The sequence below is a fragment of the Benincasa hispida genome, chromosome 10, assembly GCF_009727055.1.
Source record: "Benincasa hispida cultivar B227 chromosome 10, ASM972705v1, whole genome shotgun sequence".
Taxonomy (NCBI): Eukaryota; Viridiplantae; Streptophyta; class Magnoliopsida; order Cucurbitales; family Cucurbitaceae; genus Benincasa; species Benincasa hispida.
In genome coordinates this window covers 47118255-47140427 of record NC_052358.1, presented here as the reverse complement: position 1 = coordinate 47140427, position 22173 = coordinate 47118255, and the positions used below count along the sequence as shown (strand labels likewise).

The following is a 22173-nucleotide window of genomic DNA, read 5'->3' as shown; positions in this document are numbered from 1 at the left end:
TTTGTCCAGTAAAGATTACAACATTAAGAAATTAAAGAACCAACTAGTTAAGTTTAAAAACATAAAAAACATTTAAAACATTAAAGAACCAGCATTTATCAAAAGCCTATGGAGTTCGGAAGATGTAGGGTGGTCCTCTGTGGAAGCCAAAGGAAGATCAGGAGGATTGCTCACAATGTGGGATGAAAGCAATATTTCAGTATTTGACACAATCAAAGCTGAATTCTCCTTAACAGTCAAGTGTCAGACAATAAACAAGAAACAATGCCAGATTACGAATGTATATGGCCCCACAGACTATAGAGAAAGGAGAAGATTGTGGGCAGAATTATCTTCCCTTACTGAAGAGCTTGCAGAACCTTGGTGTATTGGTGGAGATTTTAACAACATTCAAAGAAGTTGTGAAAGGTTCCCAATAGGAAGAGCAACAAGAGACATGCTTCAATAATTTCATTAGAATAAACAACCTATTGGGAATTCCTCTCTCTAACGGCCGTTTCACTTGGTCTAGAGAAGGAGAAGCTGTCTCGAAATCACTCATTGATAGATTTCTAGTATCAAACAATTGGGAAGAAGCTTTTGAAAACGAGGGTTGTCAGGCAAGCAAAAACCATGTCAGACCATTTTCCCCTCCTCTTAGAAGCAGAAGCTTTTGATTGGATCCTTCCCCCTTTCGCTTTTGCAACAGCTGGTTGAATATCAAGGAGTGTTGTAGATTGATTGAAAGATCCTTGAGCATGGAGGAACAACATCACTGGACAGGTTTTGTACTATCCTTGAAACTGAGAAAGACTAAAACAGCCTTAAAAAAATGACTTATTAACCATGATAAAGAGATGAAGAAGAAGGAGGAAAGTTTTATTAAAGAAATTCAGAGAAGGGATCAATTGACAGATAAAGAGGATCCTCATACTAGGGAAGAAGATGTAAGAATAGCATTGAAAGTAGATTTAATGGCCTTATATCAGCAGGAAGAAAGAAACCTCATTAAAAAAAGTAAATTAAATTGGCTAAAGATGGGTGATGAAAACACTTCCTTCTTTCATAGATTTCTAGCTGCAAGAAAGAGGAAAAATTTGATAGCATAACTGATTAATGACCAAGGTTTACCAACCAGATCGTACCGTGACATTGAAGATCTCATTCTGGGGTTTTGCTCCCCTCTTTACTCAAAATGTGAAGGATCTCGAGCAGTACCACTTAATATTGACTGATCTAGAGTATCAAGAAACCAAAATGAGCAGCTTGTAGCAAGATTCACTACCCTAACAATCAGAAAGGTAGTGAAAGGGTTGGGAAAAAACAAGGCACCAGGCCCAAATGGTTTTACACCAGAATTCATCCTCAAATTTTGGAATCAACTAAAGGATAACTTCACAAAACCGTTTGATGAATTTTACAGCAATGGGAAGCTCAACTCTTGTGTTAAGAAGAACTTCATTTGCTTAATTTAAAAAAAAAGGTAGATGTGGTGAAAATAAAAGATTTCAGGCCGATCAGTCTCACAACCCTTACGTATAAAATAATTGCAAAAGTATTAGCTGAAAGACTCAAAGGGATCATGCCAAGTATAATAGCTCCTACTCAAAGTGCTTTCATTGAGGGGAGACAGATCCTTGACCCCATTCTCATAGCCAAAGAAGCCGAAGAAGATTATAGATCCAAAAAGAAGAAAGGTTGGATCCTTAAGTTGGACTTAGAAAAAGCTTTTGATAGAGTGGATTGGACCTTCCTAGAAAAGGTGCTTTATGGAAAGTTTTTTGATCCAAAATGGATCGCATGGGTAATGGGCTGCATTGCCAACCCAAAATTCTCCATCTTCATTAATGGCTGGCCACGAGGAAGAATCAATGCAACAAGAGGTATTAGGCAAGGAGACCCCCTTTCTCCTTTCTTATTCTTCAATTTGCGGATGACACTCTAATTTTTTGCAAGTATGAAGATGCCATGCTAGATACTCTTCGAACTACCCTTGATCTTTTTGAGTGGTGTTCAGACCAAAAAATTAATTGGGAAAAATCAGCACTTTGTGGCATAAACGTAGATTTAGACAAGTTGGTTGCAGTGGCTGCTAAATTCAATTGTAAAGCTGAGCCACTCCCTTTCATTTACCTCAGACTTCTTTTGGGTGGATACCCAAAAAAGGTGGAGTTCTGGCAGCCAGTTATTGATAAATTTCAAGGCAAACTAAACAAACGGAGAAGATACAACCTATCTCGAGGAGAAAGGGCGACCCTTTGTAAGTCGGTACTCTCAAATCTTCCTACTTACTATATGTCCTCCTTCTTGGTGCCAGGGAAGGTGTTATCCAGATTAGAAATTTTTTTGAGAAACTTTTTTTGGGAAGGACATAAAGAGGGGAAAATAAACCACTTAACCAAGTGGGAGCAGGTGTCTAAAGTCCAAGAGGAAGGAGGTTTGGGGCTGGGTGGTTTAAAAGAAAAAAATTTGGCTCTCTTAGCAAAATGGGGATGGAGATTTATGAATGAGAACTCCTCTCTATGGTGTAAAGTGGTCAAAAGTATACGTGGCAGCAGCTTGTTTGGTTGGCACACTTCAGGTAGGGCAGGTTGTAGTCTTAGAAGCCCTTGGATCAACATATCAAGGTCGTGGCTGAAAGTGGAAAAATTAGCAGCCTTCAAAATAGGTAACGACTGCAGAATAGCTTTCTGTTGGATGCTTGGATGAAAAATACTCCATTCAATCTTAGATTCCCTAGTTTGTTCTGAATAGCTCTTTAACCAAATGGCTCAGTGTCGGATCATTGGGATAAAAACATTTTCTCTTGGTGCATTTCATTTAGAAGACTACTGAAATAGGAAGAAATTTCAGATTTTCAAGTTTTGTTAAGCTTAGTTGCAATAGTAGAAGTGAAGGATTGCTTCGACAATCGCTCATGGTCATTGGAGTCCAATGGCCTTTTCACGATTAAATCACTAGTCACTCACCTTCACAAAGCCCCTCCAATCGATCAATCTTTAAGACAAGCACTTCGGAAGTCTAAAAGCTCGAGGCGAATAAATATAGTCTTATGGATAATGATATTTGGAACTCTAAACTGTCCAAGTGTGCTGCAAAAGAAGCTGTCCTCCGATTATCTTTCTCCTAATAGATGTGCTTTGTGTAAAAGGAATTGGGAAGACCTTCAACACCTTCTTTTTGATTGCGTTTATGCTCAAAATTGCTGGTTCTCACTATTCAAGGCTTTCAACTTAAGCTGGCTTTTGGGGAAGCATTCAGAGATAATGTCCAGCAGTTGCTAGTAGGTCCAAACCTTAAAAAAAACAACAAATTTTGTGGGTCAATGTTGATAAGGCAGTGCTAGCAGATTTGTGGTTTGAACGGAACCAAAGAGTTCCAAGATAAGGAAACTCCTTGGTTCACAAGATTTGAAGCAGCCAAGCTTAATGCCTCTTTGTGGAGTTCTCTCACTAGCACCTTTGCAGCTTACCCATGCCAAGAAATCAGTTTGAATTGGCATGCCTTCCTTTCTCTGGAACTTTGAAGCTATCTTCCCAAAGGAATTTTGGCTAGCCGTGTTTTATTATTATTCTTAGGCTGTCTTGCTTTTAATTTGTTCCCTAATTACTGAAAGTTTATCTTTGTACTGTTATGAAACCTTTTATTTAATCTTATATTTTGTCTTCGGAAATGATGAGGGTTCTAGGGGGGTGTCAACCTAGTTGAGATGTCCTGGTGCACCTCTTGATCCATTTCGTATCCTTGTATTCTGAGCATTAGTCTCACTTCATTTTCTTAATGAATAAAGAGACTCGTTTCCTAAAAAAAAAAAAAAAAGTTAAAAAACATTAAGATTCAATGGTTACACTTAACTAAAGGACAAAATATAAGGATTACTACTTCAAAATACATCAAATTCCCTCCGTGCAAATGAAATACAACTCGTCCTTGAGTTTAAGCTGAAAGAGATAGTTGGTCTGGTGGGAAGTATTCTGTCAAGTCGGCTACATTGAAAATAGGGCTAATGTGTAAATCCTTCGGTAGTTCAATTTTATAGGCATTATCTCCATATTTCTTTAGTACTTGAAAGGGACTTAGCTTCCTTGGTTAAAGCTTGTTGTAAGTGCCTACGGGTAATTGATTTTTGCAGAGGTGGATCATTACTAAGTCTCCTTTGAATTCCGTGAATCTTCTATGCTTCTCCGCTTCTGTCTTGTACTTGTTGTTCATCTTCTCTAAATGTTTTTTCACTTCTTCGTGTAATTTAGCTATTCGGCCATAGATTCCGCTTCTAAGCTAAGATCAATAGAGGAAGGTAAATTAGTAATGTTAATCTAGGAAGTTTTGTGTATACTATTTTAAATGGTGAATTTCCTGTAGATCTATTCTTCATATGGTTGTAAGCGAACTCCGTTTGAGTTAAGACAAGGTCCCATTGCTCGGGTTTGTCTCCTCCAATGTAACGAATAAGATTTCGAAGGATCCGGTTAGTGGCTTCTATTTGCCCATTGGTTTGGGGATGACTTGTTGTGCTAAATTTCAGGTTTACTATATTAAATTCAATTCAATTTTGAGGATCGATTTCGAGGTTCTTCGATTTATTTGAGTTAGTCGTATTGATTTTTTTCTCTCTGATACTCACATTTTCTATCTTCTTTGTTCGATTTGTCTTCAACTAATTCTTCTTTGCAATGATTTCCTTTTCTATTTGTTTCTTGCACAGTTTTACAGCTCCTTTAGATGGATTCTTGATTTTCTTGCATTATTTCTTTCTTAAGCACTTGCCATTGTTCTGAAAGTTGCTCCACGTTTTGAGTCATCTTTCCCAAGAAACGTTGGATTTTCTTTACTTCTTCATTTCTTCCAATACTTCAGGCTTGATGTGCAAATTGGGTGTTCTTAAATAGGCTTCCACATCATAATTGTTATAGGACCAATTCTTGAATTATCTCGAACATGTCTCAATCTTTCTTGGTCGTTCTCCATAACAAAAATAATAATTTCTGTCCCAAAATGTATTAGGTCTTCTATAAATTCCACTCATGAATGATTCTTCAAATTCCTTCTCGACCTTGAATCTAATAGGTCTCTTTAGTTAGGTATGTGTTGTTCGGTAATGAAGCTCCCTCTTGTGATTGATGTTGCCAAGAGTTTCTCAGACTTCCAGCGACGGCAGCGACAATCAACGTTGACCCAAACGGTTGCTCTGGTACCAAATTGATGTAGCCTAAATGATTGAGAAAAATCTCCAAGAAACCAAACAAAGTCTCTTTTATTAATGAGAAGATATCTAATACAAGGGGGGACATTCTATTTATAGAGAATTATAAGAATCATAAAAGGATAACTTAAAGAGGTTAAAACTAATTTGGTAATTAAAATGTAATTAATCAAGGATGAACCAAGATTAACTTAAATTTACCGAATTATCCCAATCCTGTTCCATCATAAATCAATCTTCATTTTATAGTCTTGCTGTCTATCCTATCGTTCTTGGTCATATTGCCTCTGAAAATTTCATCTTCTCGGTTGAATTGGTCTATAAACTTCACTTACGGATGATGTAGACTCAGTTTCTTGAGCTTCCTGATTAACTTCTTGAAATCTTGGAGCTACCCGACTTCTTGTTGAAGATTTGGATTCACTCTCAGTTTCCTGCCTTTACTGCCTGCCATTTACTTCTTGTACATGCCTTCTCCATCCTCCATCTCTTCTGTTGCCATTTCGACGTGGAGGAAGGGTAGGCAACACCTCTTCCATTTATCTCGACAGCCTATCAATTGCTTGATTCATTTCTGCCAAGCCGATCTTCATGTCCCCTAGCAATTCCTCTACAACCAAAAATCGGGCAGTGGATGATTTGGGAGTGAGAGGTTCGACTTGCATGGGTTGGATGACATTGTCCTGTTTTTTGTTGATGAGTGCTGCGCTTTTACCAGCCAAGGACATCCCACAATCGTAGGTCTCTGATACCAATTTTGGTGTAACAAGGTGAGAGTAAAACTCAGTTCTAAAAAATGCTTCAAAGATGTATTATTTGTGAGGAGAGTTTAGTTTAAATACTAAACTCTTTAATGTATTATTTGTGAGGAGAGTTTAGTTTAAATACTAAACTCTTTAACAACCCAAAACTAATTTGGTGACCAACGGTAACTTTTGTCCAATAAAGATTACAATATCAAAAACTTAAAGAACCAGCTAGTTAAGTTAAAAAACATCAAGATTCAGCTGTTACACTTAACTAAGGGATAAAATATAAGAATGGCTACTTCGAAATACATCAGATTGTGTGGGAGAGGAATGGAACTGTGGGCCTCTCGATGAGCCAAAGTCAAATATGAGTAAGGTCCCGTCCTCTTACTATTAGATATGGAAAATTGTGGACTACACAATCACATTGGGCTTCTATATTTTAATGGGGAGAAAAAATTCAACCTAATTCACGGGAATCAAAATATTTCGGAGAAGGAAATGACCATGGGCTTGTAGAGGTTTCTGTTTGTAAACAGATTGGAGGGGCCCATTACATTGATAAGTCAGAAAAGATGGTAATACTCGAATATGGGGTGTCATTTTGTTTTAAACCCAAAACCTGACTTGCCATGACAATATCATAAACATGTGGAGAAACTAGCCTTAGCCGTAATACAATGTGCTCTCCACACATGTTGCCGGTTGTCGTCATTGTTGAAGCATTCGTCGTTGACGATTGCCACTAGGCAAACACAAGAAAGAAAACAGAAGGGGAGAGAAGATGATGAGCAAGAGGGCTGGTGTTGGAAAATCGGTGGGCAACGATGGAAGTTCCACAAGGGAAGTGGAGAGAAGGTCGAGCAAGAATGGGCAAAAGGGAAAAAAGTTAATAGAAAAGTAGGGTTGCAGGCAAAAGAAGATTTGGCGATTGAACTACTTACTAGCAACCGGTGGTGATGGAAAGTTGTTTGTGTACTTTGGTCGAGCATTTCTAAAGGCAAGCATCGTGATTCTTTATTTTATATTGGTGTTTGATCTTTGGCAAGCTATGATAATGACGGTAGAGATGTGTGTCGGAATGGAATGCTAGATGACCGGATGGATGTTGTTAGACTGTGGACACCGAAGAAGACGCAACCAAGGCTGAAGGTGACCATACTGAAGGAGTTGCTACAGAACAAATGCAGAGGAAGATGGTGTTGGTGATGGATGGAGACGAAGGCTTAGAGAAAGTGCTATTTTCCTTTTCTGCGAAGTGGTGGGAACACAAGTCCCACATGATGTGTTAGGAGGTGTGGTCAACAAGTTATAGAAGCATATTGGGTTGAGTTATGGCAGCTTAGTGGGCTTATTGAAGAAGGCTCGATGAAAATTTTGTTTGTCGATAGAGATTCCTTCTTTTGTACCTAGAGCTTGGTAGAAAGCTTAATTATTCTTTTCTGTTTTTTATATTCCATTGTAGAAAATGTCCTGGCATACAAGAAGATTGGGTTGATTCAAAAGTTTAGTTTTAATGGATTGAGTTCTATTGTTGTGGACGTTTTCAGAGATTTTCTTTGGCTTCTTCTGTCGGTGTTAACCATGTTTGGCAGTTGTGGTGTTGTTGATTGACGTTTGAGGTGAGTTAGTGATTTCTAGCTTGATTTTGTCCCACTTGTTGCTTTGAGGGTGATTAAAGTCATTGTTTTGGTTTAGCTTTTGATTTGAAGTCTGTGAAGGATTCGGATAGCATATGTTTTGGTTTCTTTAGCTTCTGCAAAGGCTTGGGTCGTTGGGATTCGTTTGCAATTCCTCATTTGTTGGGGGTTTATGCTGGACACACATCTTTTCAATCTCAAGGCTTTACGAGTGATTGATTTGTACCGGTTTATCTTCTAAAAAGTTCAGGTTTGATTCAACTTGCCTTAAGGCTTCATCCTAATGCTTTCTTCCCAAATCTTTCTTTGGTCTCTCTTTAGAGTATTTTTAGGATATATGTGTTATTTACAACCTTACTTGAACAAGATTTATTGGTTGTACAATTGTGTCCTTGAGTTCTAAATGTGTAAGACAATCGGTTGCCTCTTAAGATATATGTTTTCCCTTATTTTTTTTAATAGAAATCTAGCTTGCATTTGAATATAAAAGGGGCTTACACAAATTGTAACTATAACCCCAAAAAAAGGAGGCAAAGCAACAATTAAGGACCTAACAAGATAAAAAAGTTCTCCAAATTTGGTTTGAGCGGAAAAGTAAACTTATGATCTCAAAACTTTGCTCTTCAGATGGTACTTCACTTGTACCTTTTACGAAATCTGAAGCTGAAATTTTGGGTTTCTTTGTATAGCTATACCAAAAGCTTCCGGTCAAAGCTCTCCTTTCTGAGTTATGGTGAGAATGGAATCGAATATTATTTTAAGATAAGTTTCGTGCATGGCCAAACTGCATCGATTTGGCTAGTCTCCAGGCTTCTTCTTCATGGTCTCTTTTTAAATGTTATTTTGACTTGTTATAGAATTTGTGTCTAAATTGGAATGCTTTTATCTTTCCTTTTGTAATTTGTGTTCTTTTGTAATGTTTTGTACTTTTTTGAGCTCCATCTCTTTTCATTATATCGATGACAAGTTTTGTTTCCTGTTTCAAAAAAACAAAAGAATAGATACATTAAACTTAGCAAGAGCTCATGCCTTTTCCCATGACCAGAACCTGTCAACGTCTTGTGAGATCATTTGACAGGCATGGACACTTACAAATGTTTTAAGAAAAGTTGCATGTTACTTTGAGATCAGAGCCTATAATCTATTTCTTGTTTCTGCTGAAATGGTTGCTTTGAATGTCATTTAGATGTTTACTTCTGCCCCCACAATATTTGGCCGCTTGAGTGAGAAAAATGATAAAGGCTATTTTCCCCATTTGTCTATGCTTGTATGTTTTAACTTGATAATATATATTAACCATGGGAAATGCTGTGTAGGATGTTGACCTTTTCACATTTTGGGCTGAAGAGACCTTGACAGAAGATAATCTAATTTTGGACATTCTTTTTATTGCATATTATGAGTCATTTGTTAGATGTAATGCTGATCGATGGAGAACATTGTGTCTGCTTTATAAGGTACATTGTTTTTCTTCTATTATTGTGTCCTTTTCTTTTGTAGTTTTAAAAGTATTCTACGATTCTGTTAATGATGCAAGTGGTCCAGGGAATCATATCTGGATCTTATAACATGGAAATGCTTGCAATATCAAGTTCGGCAATACATTCTTCTTGTCAAGTTAAAGTTCGATTATTATTTATCCTTATGGAAACATTGGACCTAGAGAGTCTTCTCCAGATGGTTCATGATCAAACTTTCAGGTTATAATCTTGTTTATTAAAGCTTATATATTTTGAATTTATAGGTGGGCAATTATATAAGGATGTCTTACCTTTTATGAACCATATAGTTTCTATCACCGTTGGAATGTTAAAAGTGTTAAAAGTATAATGATTTGTGAAAAGTGTAAAACTGATAGAATATTTTATTGGACTTTTTTGTCTAGAACTTTTGATTTGTCTTAATTTCCTAAATAGGGGCCAACACTTGTGGATATGTTATTCTATTTTTATATATGTGGGTGTATGAGTTTTAAGGCTACCTAGTAGGCACTTCTTGCGACGTGTCCTTGAATACTTAACACCTTTAGTATTCACAGACGTTGCTCGGCCTGAACATTCAATCGTTCAACCATAAAGCTTACCAAATTTCGAGGGCTCACGTTTTAAAATTTTATATAATTAATTGATCTTTTTCCTACCTTTCACTGAGGCTTATGCTTCTCATGCCTTAGAGGCGTAAGTCAATTTGTTGGCTTTGGGTTTGAATTTTTGTTTTAAACATTGCTCTGTTTTTTATGTTTTTACCTTGGCTAAAAGTTAAGTTTCTGTTTAGTTTAGTTATTGTTAGTTACTATTAGTTTTTCTTCTTCCCTTTATTATTATTTTTTTTTTTGGAAATTGTTATTTACTATTAGTTAAGGAACAAAGGCTGGTTTGTAGCCTTTAAATAGGGGTTCCTAGGTTGTAGGAGCCATTAGTTCTAGGAATAAAAACAAGATTTCTCCAAGATTGTGTCCAAGAAAATTAGTTTACACTACTTGGTTGTTTGAAATTACCTCTACCTTGCTGTTGTTGAGGTAAGGCTGCACGTTCTTGACCACGAGCTGGATTGATGTTCAGTTCTTGATTGCATCTTGAACGTGGGCCGTGGTGGAAATTTTATCGATCTCTTGAGTGAGGTGTTCTACAGCTTGTTGAATGCCTGAAACCGTGGCCATAATTCCGACCATATTGGTTTAAACTTCTTGCAAACTTCCATTTAATTCACCAAGAGAGGTTTTACATGTGACAGCTGCTGATTTAAGGTTTGGGGAGATGGGGATGATGCTTCTGCATCTTGGGTAGGGGGTCTAGATTCTTGATGGTATTCTTGCCAATCATCAAGCCCTTTCACAAAGGTGCTTTGATACCAATTGATGTATTGATTCTTGGAGAGTTGTTGAAGAAGAAGTATTTTATTAATGAGATAACAAAAGGGATGGGCAACCATATATATAGGCTGCCTCAACTGTATACAAGGCTGGAAAGTAATAACCAGCAGGTAAATAACCTAAGACAGAAGCTAAGCTAGAGAAGACTGAAAATAAAGAAACTTAAAACAAATTAAACTGTTGGGAATCCCGATAAGCCCTTGCATCACAAAAAGCTTAAGTTAAAGGGTGAAGGTAAATTTAATATTATAACACTTCCACTCACTTTTGGTCTTGGAATTTGTAGACAATTGTTAAACCCCCAATTATTCACACCTATAAGAGAAAGGGTAGAAGGGGAATTACACCAAAGATTATAAGTGATGCGGTAAATAACCATGGGGCTAGAGATTGGAGAGGCACGAAGCTCAACCAGCCTAACCCGCCACACACAAAAGCCACTCCGGATGATCCAACTTATTTGAAGGTAGCCCCCTTCTCTTTCAGTAGATGCATGCAACAATATTGGCCTACTAGGTGATCGAAATTGCTCAGGTCAGTGAGGACTCACATCCACATAGAAAGCTTACCCTCTTCCACACATTATCGGTGGATGCTACAGCTGATTACCAATCATGGACGAGCCTCCTCTACGAATGCAAAGAACTTTGACCTTACCTTTAAATAATGTGTTCTCTTATTCACCAGGAGACGGAAACGAAATCTTCCCAATCCGGTCAGAAGAAACATGTCAAATTGACAACCTCAGGGTACAAGTGTGGGGGGCGAGCGACAGAGGAAAAGAGGGCACTGACAAAAAAAAAATCTTGGATCTGTCGATTACATTATGGACGAAGTCTTACTCATGGGACCTGGTCGAATTTAGAAGTCAAAGACCTCCCTAACAATTAAAAACGTAGTTTTGTAGCTAAGTCCCTATACGTACATGAATTAGGCTCTTGCTCGGGGTTGGGCAAGATTCTCGGTCCCTAACCATAGCCGTGACAACCAATGTTGTTGAGGTGCAGCCAGGCGCTTGCTTAGGCGAGAGGCGAGGCGATGGGAGGCCATACCGCCTTGCAAGTACCTGGGGCGAGCACCTTCAATGGGGCCCTCTTCTTTTGTGCCTTTTTGTCGCCTTGAACATATGTTCAAGGCGACATAGGCACTTGCCTTTTTTTCTTTTAATGATTCTTCAAGTTTTTTAGTTTTCTGCCCAAACTTTCTTCTTTAATATCAAGAATCAAGATTTAAACAAGAAGTCAAGAAACACCAAAGAAAAGAAGAAGAAATGAAGAGAAAGAATAGCACAAATAGTAGAAAAAAGTTGAAGAAGTCATCCTTTTTGTTTAGCCATCCATCGGTTGCTTTTCAAAAATGAATAAAAGGAAGAAGGAATATTAATTTTGGTCTACGATTGATCTGATCCAATGGATCGGACACCCTAGGATGCTGGACGGTAGGTATGTGCTTTATAACGCTCCAAAGACCAATGTTGAATCTTGCCAATCCACTTTAAACCCACTACGGCTTTTGAAAACCTTACTAATAATAAGAAAATGGAACCAGGATTGGTTGGATCTGCTGCTTCAACTCGATCAAATGCAATTGTTGGTCTTGACATCCAATCGTCAAAATCAATAAAAAGGCCATCGTGGACCTGAAGCTAGCAACTCCCCTAGGCCCATAGTAGTACATTTTCTTCTTGGGTTTCGGGGGTTCATTGATTAGTAAACCTTTGATAAAAAAGGTCTGATTGAACTGTACCAAAGACCTTTGAAATGTCTCCGAAATGAGCCAACCACATCCTCCACGGAAGATCATCGAAAAGAGTGAAGTCAGGCATGATCAGTCCACGTCACAACCCATTCTTAGACGGTTCCTGCTAGCATCGATCCATGGCTTTGGAGTTTCCTTAGGTAGCCACCGACCTATAGTTATCCTTAAAACCAGAGCCAATCATCTTGCCGTTACTTAAATAAATAGGATAAGTTTTATCAAGAGTCATTTGGTCCTCCTAAAAAGATCTAGGTTTTGCCATATTTTATCATCTCGCATACCAATTGGCAACTGCTCTTTTTTGTATCATCCCACCCAGACCTATACCAATTTGTTATGTACGGATGATGAAATTCCATTGACATAGACCTCATTTCCTTGTTCATCAAATCATGAAAGAGCACAGTCATGATGACGATCATGAAGGATATGATCTTGGGTCTCTGTACAAGTATAAAGAAATTATCATGATATGGTTGGTGGTTCCCGACTCAAGATGAAAGGGAAAATGCATGAGGCGGATTTAGCACAAAGGCAAGGGATCGGAAGGGCTAATAAAAGTAAATATAAATGGCTGGAGATGGCGATCTCCGTGGGAGAGAATCCAGAGTCTTGGGTTTAATAGGGTAGAGCATTATTTCGAATACATGAATTAAGCAATGCAGAGAAAGTGAAAGTGGCAGTGGTGAGCTTCGCTCCAGATGAAGTCGATTGGTTTAGATAGAGTCATAATTGGAAGGCGTTCCATACTTGGGAAGAGTTGAAGGAATGGTTGTTTGAACATTATCAGCCTACCGGCAAAGGAAGTCTCGGAGCGAGATTATTACAAATCAAACAATACGGAAGCTATGTCGATTATGTGAAGAAGTTTGTGATCTATTCGGTGCCGTTATCGAAAATGGCGGAGAGTGTACTCACGGATGCATTTTTGAACAGACTTAAGTTGTCTTTACAAGCCGAGGTCATCAGTCGGCACCCTGTGGGCTTGGATGAATGTATGAAAAAGGCCTAACTCGTCAATGACCGTAACTTAGCTCTTAAGTTGGCCTGAATGAATTAGAAATTATTGGGTCGAGCAAGTGTGAAGCCCAAGTTGGAAATAAAACGAATTATGTATTTGCAAAAGGGAACTCAAAAAGGCACCGAGAGTGGTGCGACATGTCAGGTTTCGATTCCAGTCAAGGGAAATTCCATGAAGAAGGATATGTCGGTGAAGCGTCTGTCCGATAGCGAATATAGGGAATAGTTGGAGAAGGGACTGTGTTTTCATTGCAACGAAAAATATTCGCATGACCATTGCTGCAAGGTAAGAGAGAATCGGGAACTGATGTTGTTCATTGCGAATGAGGATGAAAAGAACGAAGAGACGGACGATGTAGAAACAGAAGAAGTCCTAGTGTTAAAATCAATTGAGGTAATAGAGGACGCGGAAATTTCTCTTCAATCTAAGATGAGGTTTTCAAAGCGGGGTACAATGAAATTGAGGGGAACAATAGAGGAAAAGGAGGTTGTTGTGTTGATCAATTGTGAGGCAACTCACAATTTTATCCATCAGAAATTGATTGATGAGCTGAAACTACCATTAATTGACAAAGTGAAGTATGGGGTAGTAATCGGCAATGGAGAGGCAACGAAGTTTGCAAGTTTGCGGTAGTCAAATTACAGGAATTGGTTGTAAGAGCCATTTTCTCCCGATCGATTTGGGACAGATGGATGTAGTGCTGGTTATGCAATGGCTATTCACCACAGGATTTATGGGAGTTCACTGGCCTTTGTTGACAATGTGTTTCATTGAGGGAGAAAGAGTAGTTACGTTGAAAGGAGACCTGTCGTTGACTAGATTTGAAATTTCTCCGAAGGCTTTAGCTAAAGTGTGGGAAGAAGATGATCAGGGATGCCTGATTGAATTCTAGAATGTGGATATAGCGCATAATCGAGACTTGCTTCTTGATGAGCAAAGTAAGGAGGAAAAAGTGCTACCGGTCATGATTCAAACACTGCTAAGCAAGAATGAGGATATTTTCGAAATCCCAACCGAACGTCCTCCAAAATGCAAGATTGACCATCAAATTACAACGCAAGGATGGTAGTTGCTAGTCAATGTAAGACCATATAAATACGGACATCATCAGACAGAGGAAATTGAGAGGCTCATGGGGGAGATGTTGCAAGCTAGAATAATCAAACCTAGTCGAAGCCCGTATTTGACCCCTGTTTTGTTGGGTAAAAAAAAGATGGGGTTGGAGATTTTGTGTTGACTATAGAAAGCTGAACCAAATTACAGTGGCGGATAAGTTCCGATTCCGGTCATCGAAGAATTGTTAGATGAGCTCCACGGATCGGCGATATACTCGAAATTGGTTTTACGATTAGGTTATCATCAGATTCGAATGAAAGAGGGGGATGTTGAAAAGATGGCTTTCTAGACCTATGAAGGACATTATGAGTTTTTGGTGATGTCCTCCAGTTTGACCAATGCTCCAACCACTTCCCAATGATTGATGAATCCGATATTTCGGCCGTTCTTACGAAGGTTTATATTGGTATTTTTCGACGACATTCTTATCTGTAGTCCTGATATTACTACTCATGAGATGCATTTGGCTATGGTTTTTAACACTTTACAGGATTATAAGTTGTACACGAACAAGAAGAAGTGCTCGTTTTGTCAAACTCGAATCCAATATTTAGGTCATTGGGTCTCGCAGGAAAGGGGTGGAAGCCGATGAAGTAAAAGTGAAAGCAATTCACTAGCCTCAACCAAAGAATGTGATAGAACATAGAGGGTTCCTTGGCCTTATCGGGTATTATAGAAGGTTGTGCAAGGTATGGGTAGATTGCAACACCATTAACTCAGGTACTCTAGAAAAAATGCTTTCAATTGGAATGAGCAGGCTAAACAAGCGAAGAACTTAAACAAGCCATGATGACGATCCTTGTTTTAGCTCTACTTGATTTTTCACTCCCTTTTGTGATTGAAACGGATGCATCTGGTTTTGGATTAGAGGCTGTCCTAACTAAGAATTCTAAACCGATTGCATATTTTTGTAAGAAATTATCTCCTTGAGCTCAAGAAAAATTGATCTATAAGAGAAAATTGTTGGCTGTTGTCTAAGTAGTGTAAAAATGGTGACATTACCTATTAGGCAAAATAAGTTCACGGTTATTTCAGATTAAGAGGGCTTGAAATTTTTGAGCGAATAGAGGGAGGTACAACCCCAATTTCAGAGATGGTTGACGAAGCTGATAGGATACGACTTTGAGATTTTATACCAACTCGGACTTCAAAATGGAGTAGCTGATGCTTTATCCCAGTTACCTCTAATAGTAGAAATATTTATGTTTACCACGCCAGCACTGTCGGATGTGGAGTTAGTGCTTAAGAAAGTAAGCGAAGATGAAGAATTACAGAAAATCATTGCCTTGTCGAAAGTGAACCAAGAGGGAAAACCAAAGTACCAATAGAAGCATGGAAGATTTTTATACAAAGGACAGTTAGTACTTTCGAAAACATCTTCCTTAATCCCTTCACTTTTTCATACTTCCCATGATTCGGTTTTAGGGGGACATTCAGGCTTCCTTCATACTTAGAAAAGGATGTCAAGAGAACTATTTTGGCAAGGGATGAAATCTAATGTGAAGAGACATGTAGAGCAATGTGAGATTTATCAACGCAATAAAACAGAATCACAGAAACCTGCAGGGCTGCTTCAACCTCTGGCAATTCAGGAGCAGATTTGGGATGACCTGACCATGGACTTTGTAGAAGGGCTGTCAAAATCTGAAGGTTATGATTCAATCATGGTGGTAGTGGATAGATTGAGCAAATATGCTCATTTTATTCGTCCGTGACATCCTTTTTCAGCTAAACAAGTAACAGAATTGTTTATCCAAGAAGTTATACGAAATCATGGGGTTCCAAAATCGATTGTGACGGGCTGGGATAAAATCTTTCTCAGCCATTTTTTGAAGGAGTTATTCTCAATGATGAGAACAATGTTAAAAAAAGCACATCATTTCACCCTCAAATTGATGGCCAAATGGAGAGGGTAAATTGTTGTCTTGAAACCTACTTGAGGTGTTTTTGCAACGAGCAGCCTTCTAAATGAAGTATGTGGATACCTTGGGCCAAGATTTCGTACAATACACATGCCATATGTCGATTAAGACAACACCTTATCAAGCAGTTTTTGGTAGAAACCCTCTGTCTTTAGTATCGTATGGGGTAAAGAAAACAACGAATGATTTAGTGGAACAACAATTGATGGTCAGGGATGCTGCCTTGAATGCTTTAAAAGAACATTTGGTGATTGCTCAAAATCGTATGAAGAAAGAAGCTGATTTAAGCCAGAGGGACTTACAATTTGAGGTGGGGGGTGGGGTATTTTTTAAACTCTGTCTGTACGAACAGAGGTCTATAGCTAGAAAAGGTTGTCAAAAGCTAGCTCCTAAATACTACGGTCCATATAAAATTAGGGAGTGAATCGGGGAAGTAGCATATAAGTTGGACCTTCCTCCTGAAGCAATTATACACAGCGTATTCCACATTTCACAGCTGAAGAAGGAATTGGAATAGTCGGCTCAAGTTCAACAACATCCACCAGCATTGTCAGAGGAGTTTGAATTACCGGTGGTGCTTTATATCATTTTAAGGGTGCGTTGGAATGGGGAGTTAGCTACAAATGAGTGGTTGGTGAAATGGAAGGGCTTGTCGGAGAGTGAGGCTACATGGGTGTTGGTTTATTTGATGAATGAACAGTTTCCCCAATTCCACATTGAGGATAAGGTAAAATTTGAGGCGAGCGGTATTGTCACATCCCTAATTATTCACACCTATAAGTGAAAGGGTAGAAGGGGAATTACACCAAAGATTATAAGTGATGGGGGAAATAGCCGTGAGGCTAGAAATTGATGGGGGGGGTGGGTGGGGAAGGGAGAAGAGGGAGTGTATAAAACGGAATGGATGGGAATCAGTGAAGGGTGTGGACTTTTTGGGTAAAGGCTAAAGTAGCTTTTGAGGAGAGAATCACCAACTCTCTCGAATGTGCTGGTCTTGTTTGCGTTTCTTTACTTATCATTTCCTTTTGATCAATCTGTCACTTAGCACATAGTTCTTTTTAACATTGTAATAGCAGCGTTGTAGGGATTTACTGAGTTTAGGGAAGTAGATACCTAACAACCCAATAAGTGGAAATTAATATTAACTAGAGAGTAAATGCGGCATTATAGGGGTTCAACAGAAGATCTCTTGCTTTTGTGGAGAAGGGTCGTTCCTTATGGCTTGTGGGGGTGTGTGCGATTATTCGGGTGTTGTGGGATGAGAGGAATAGAGGGGTGTTTAGGGGTTTGGAGAGGGATCCTTTGGAGATGATGTAATTGGACTGGGATAATTTGGTAAATTCAAGTTAATCTTAGTTAATCCTTGATTAATTATATTTTTAGTTACCAAATCATCCCAATCCTATTACATCATATTCTATCTCAATCATATTACATCAGGAGATTTGGCCCCTCATTCATTTTCATTTCTCTTTGTGAGTTTCAATTTTGAAGATCTTTTGTAACTATTCTATAGGCACTATTTTGCATAGTTGGAGTTCTTTTCTTTAGATGATGTTTCCTTTTTTTATGGGTTTGGTTTTTTTATATGCCTGTGTATTCTTTCATTTTTTTTTTTTTTGAATGAAATTTGTTTTCATCAAAAAGAAAAACACATACGATCTCTTGCTCTGATATCATGTTAAATCACCAATTGACCCAAAAGCTTAAACTAATGTATGAAGGTAAAGTTAATATTATAACACTCAGATTGCTGTGAAAGGAAAGGGGGTTTGTAAGGGGGTTAATCTAAAGGTGGGCAACTTAACAATTCTAGAGAATTTCCTTTCGCTTCCACTAAGAGGGGTAAAAGTCATGGTCAGAATGCAATGTCACTTTCCATTGGGAATTATTGAGGTCAATTGGCGAGCTTTGTCTTTGAAAGTTCGAACTAGAGATGAGTTCTTGGAGTTAAAGCGTGATCTAGTTTGAACCTTGTAGGAATTCAGCCAAGTCTTTTAGTGGCCGAATGAGCTACCATTTAAATGGGAGATTGATCATCGAATTCATATTAATAGAGGGGTGCCTTTGGTAAATGTATGATCCTATTATTATGCTCACGCATAGAAAACATAAATCAAGAAATTGGTGGATGAAATGATGGAAGCAGGATTATATGTCCCAACTCGAGTCCTTGTTCGGTTCCTATCCGTTGGTTAAGAAGAAGAATGGAGGGTGGCAGTTTTGTGTTGATTATAGGGCCTTGAAATGTAACAATTCTTGACAAGTTTCGTATCCCTCTCAATGGTCCCCACACCTAACATTCTCATTTCACTCCATCACTCCCATGTAACTAACTACTTGCTTCCTTGTCATGGCCTTTTAACCCCTCTTCTAAGTTTCCCTGGTTTTCCATGATTGATTGTTTCAGATAGAGATAAGATTATCTTGAGTCATTTCTAGAATGAACTCATTCGATTGGCGGGTGCTAAACTAAAGAAGAGTTCAACTTGTCATCCACAGACGAATGGGCAGATGAAAGTGGTGAACAAATGTGTAGAAACTTATTTGAATTTTGAGATGCTTTTGTTGTGAAAAGCCAAAAAAGTGGCTCATGTGGTTGCATTGGGCCAAGTATTGGTACAATACGATGTATCAACTTTCGATTGGAGTAACTCCATTTCAAGCAGTGATTGCCAACCTTCCTTTGTTTTCATTTGGAGAGTATAAGACGATAATGCTAGTTTGGATGATAGGGATGTAGCTTTTAGGGGATTTGAAGGAACACTTGCTGGTTGCTAAAGAACGAATTGAGAAATTTGCTGATAAGAAATGGAAAAAAAGGAATTTGAAGGAGATTGGGTGTTTTTGTAGCTTTGCTCGTACTGTCAAGTTTCTCTTATTAAATGGAGAGACGAGATGTTGACGCCTAATTACTTTGGGCTGTACCAGATTGTAGAACGAAATGGGCCTATGGTCAAGTGAGGCGACCATTCACCCGGTATTTCACATCTCCTGACTGAAGCGGGCCTTGGGTAGTCTTCAGGAAGCTCAGGATGGGCCACTAGTCTTATTAGATAAATTTGAATGGATAGCTGATCACAAGGAGGTGTTTGGATACCGATCAAATTCAACACAAATGCTTGTTAGTTAGGCAGGATCACCCGAAGATGAGGCAACTTGGGGATGTGATGTAGCCTAAAGAGATAAAAGGAGAGCTTTCTCTAAGAATCAAATCAAAGTCTTTATCATGAATAAAAAATTATGATTACATGAAGACAATTCTTCTCTTTATAGAGAATTGTAATTTAAACTAATCCTAATCCTAATTCATCAAACAAATTAATAATAATCCTAATAAACCAAGGGAACTAATCATAATCCTAATCAATACATTCTCCATTACTATGTTCTCATACGTAGGAATACCCCTGTTAGCCGATTTTTGTAGCAAATTCTATTTGTTTTTCGTCGCTTTGGGTTGTGGGGCTAAGAAAACTAATCATAATCCTAATCAATCAAGGATTTAACCAAGTTTTTTTAATTTACTCTAATCCTACCACATCAAGATGGATGACTTTAAGTGTTAGTTTCCATCATTCAACCTTGATGACAAGGTTAATCTTGATTTGGAGGGTAATGTTGGGCCTCTTCCCCAATTGTATTCAATATAAGAGGAGGGGTAAAAGGGTCATGTCAAGGAAACAAGTAGTTAGTTACGTGGGAGTGAGGCAGTGGAATAAGAATGTTAGGTGTGGGGACCATTGGAAGGGATCAATCTATGGTAGCCTTCTATTTAGGATTTAATATCCTACGAGTTTCTTTAACACCTAAATATTGTAGGGTCAGGTAGGTTGTCTTGTGAGATTATCGAGGTGTTTGTTAGTTGGCATGGACACTCATGGATATCAGGGAAAAAAAAGAGTAGGGTTGTTCTCTCTTTCATATTTTTCATTTTTGGTTGAGTCTAGTATTTCTCGAGAGTGGGAGTAAGGGAATTGAACTGCCTTAGGGCAAACTATTTTCATATCAGGACACGGTGAGGAAGTATCCTTTCAAGTGCATCATTGGAAATTTCTATTAATGGCTTTACTTGTTTGGCAAAAGGGCTGCAAATCGGAGATTTCTGCCCATGTGTCGTTGTTACCGTTTCCACCATAAGAGGCTTCTGACACTTTAGGTTGATTTTTGATTGTGTTATTCATTGCTTTGTTTGTTCTATATTGTTTTATCTTGAATTTGTGGGCATATTTCTTTGTTACTGTATTGCCTTTTGTTTTTGTTCCTATTGGAAACTTGTGACCTTGAACATTTTCCTACCTTTCCATATATCAATGCAAAATGGAAAGTTGTTTCTTTTTTCTTTTTTCTTTTTTTTTTTTTTAAAAAAAAACTCTTTACCAATTGAGAAGAATTAGAGGCACTGACTTGTGGCAATTGGTTATTTGATTGTTTTGTGTAGCTGTTTATCCTTTTTTTTTTTTTTGTCATTGCTCGCTCTCCTGTTTTTATTTTTTATTTTTTTAATTTTTTGATTTATTCTTTTCTTTGACAAGAAACTCAACTTTTCATGGAATTATTCAAGTCTCGCTCTCCATCTTATCTTCCATTTTTCATGAAGTACTTTTCCATTCCTCAGGCATGGTGCTTCAGTTTTTACGTCGTCCGATTTTCAAGAGATGGATGCAATAGTCTCTAGTTTGAATGCTTTTGAAATAAAAGAAGCGGGTCCATTGTTACTAACATGGGCAGTTTTTTTGTGCCTAATATCCTCACTTCCCGGAAAAGAGGAACACAATGTACTGCTGGTATGTGGGTCCGTAAAAAGTGCTGGGTTGTTTTAGAGTTTATTGGATACTTCATACTACTTCAATTTTAACATATTATCCATCCCCAGGAGATTGATCATGTTGGCTATGTTCGTCAGGCTTTTGATTCTGCAGCATTCAATTATTTTCTTGATATACTTCACAGTGATTTACTGAAGGAATCAGAAGTATGCTACCCTTACTCAATAATCTTCTTATTGTTATCCAGTTAATGAACGAATTTGCCAGCTTCTTTGCCCTCGTTTGCTTTGTGCATGATTATGACTCATTTTAGTTTATATTTTGTCGTGTAAGGTTGGTTAATCTGTGTGTTGTTTAATACTTTGCTTTATATGTATTCATTTTTTTTGTAGGGACTTATTGTTGGCTATCGAAGTGTCTTGAGAACCTTTATTTCTGCATTTATTGCTTCTTATGAAATTAATCTTCAGGTACATGTTTTGTTTTTAATATGATGCTTGCATAGAAAGGTTGATGTTTTGTTATTAAAATTAAACTTTTATTTTTTAATCTAAAAAAAAAGAAAAAAAAAAAACTAGTACACTAGTCTATGCTAGTGGTAGGAAACAAAAAAAACCTAGTACACAAATCTACAGAAAACCTAGCATACAAACACAAAGGACAGAAAATCCTAGTACACAAATGTAAATTACAAAATTCTAGGCCCAACATACTTGACATTAATCCTGCATTCCTACTACATCGAAAAGAACCTTAAAAGCTGAAATAGAGAAAGGAAAGGTTGCTTGAGAACAAGTAGCAAGTAGAAAGGTTTCGAAGTCTATGCTGGTAGAAGGTTATTGGTGTAGATTCAAAATCTTGGAGAAAATCTTGAAGTAGAGTATTATTGATTAGAGAGAAATGTAGACAATGATCCCTTTAAATAGATCCAAAGGGAAAGGGTTGTTTCACACCTAACTACCTAACTAATTCTAATCCTAAAACCCCTTTAAATAGACTCAAAGGGGAAGGGTGTTTTCACACCTACACTAAAAAGAAAACAAGTTAAAATTGCAAATTAATATAAATGGAAATTACAAAATATTCCCAAAATGCTCCTACATTAATTCGACCCCCTGAGAATTAAACTCATCCTCGAGTTTAT

The 22173-nt window shown here is 37.9% G+C and overlaps 1 protein-coding gene across 2 annotated transcripts in view; it reads left to right on the top strand.

Annotated features, from left to right (window-relative positions):
- LOC120089385 overlaps window positions 1-22173 on the top strand; it is an 86301-nt gene that overhangs the window by 16591 nt on the left and 47537 nt on the right. For both annotated transcript variants that reach the window (XM_039046836.1, XM_039046837.1), the window contains 5 exons: window positions 8888-9028; window positions 9117-9271; window positions 20879-21047; window positions 21137-21235; window positions 21422-21499. In XM_039046836.1, coding sequence (XP_038902764.1) covers window positions 8888-9028; window positions 9117-9271; window positions 20879-21047; window positions 21137-21235; window positions 21422-21499 — 642 coding nt within the window. The remainder of the gene's footprint in view (window positions 1-8887; window positions 9029-9116; window positions 9272-20878; window positions 21048-21136; window positions 21236-21421; window positions 21500-22173) is intronic.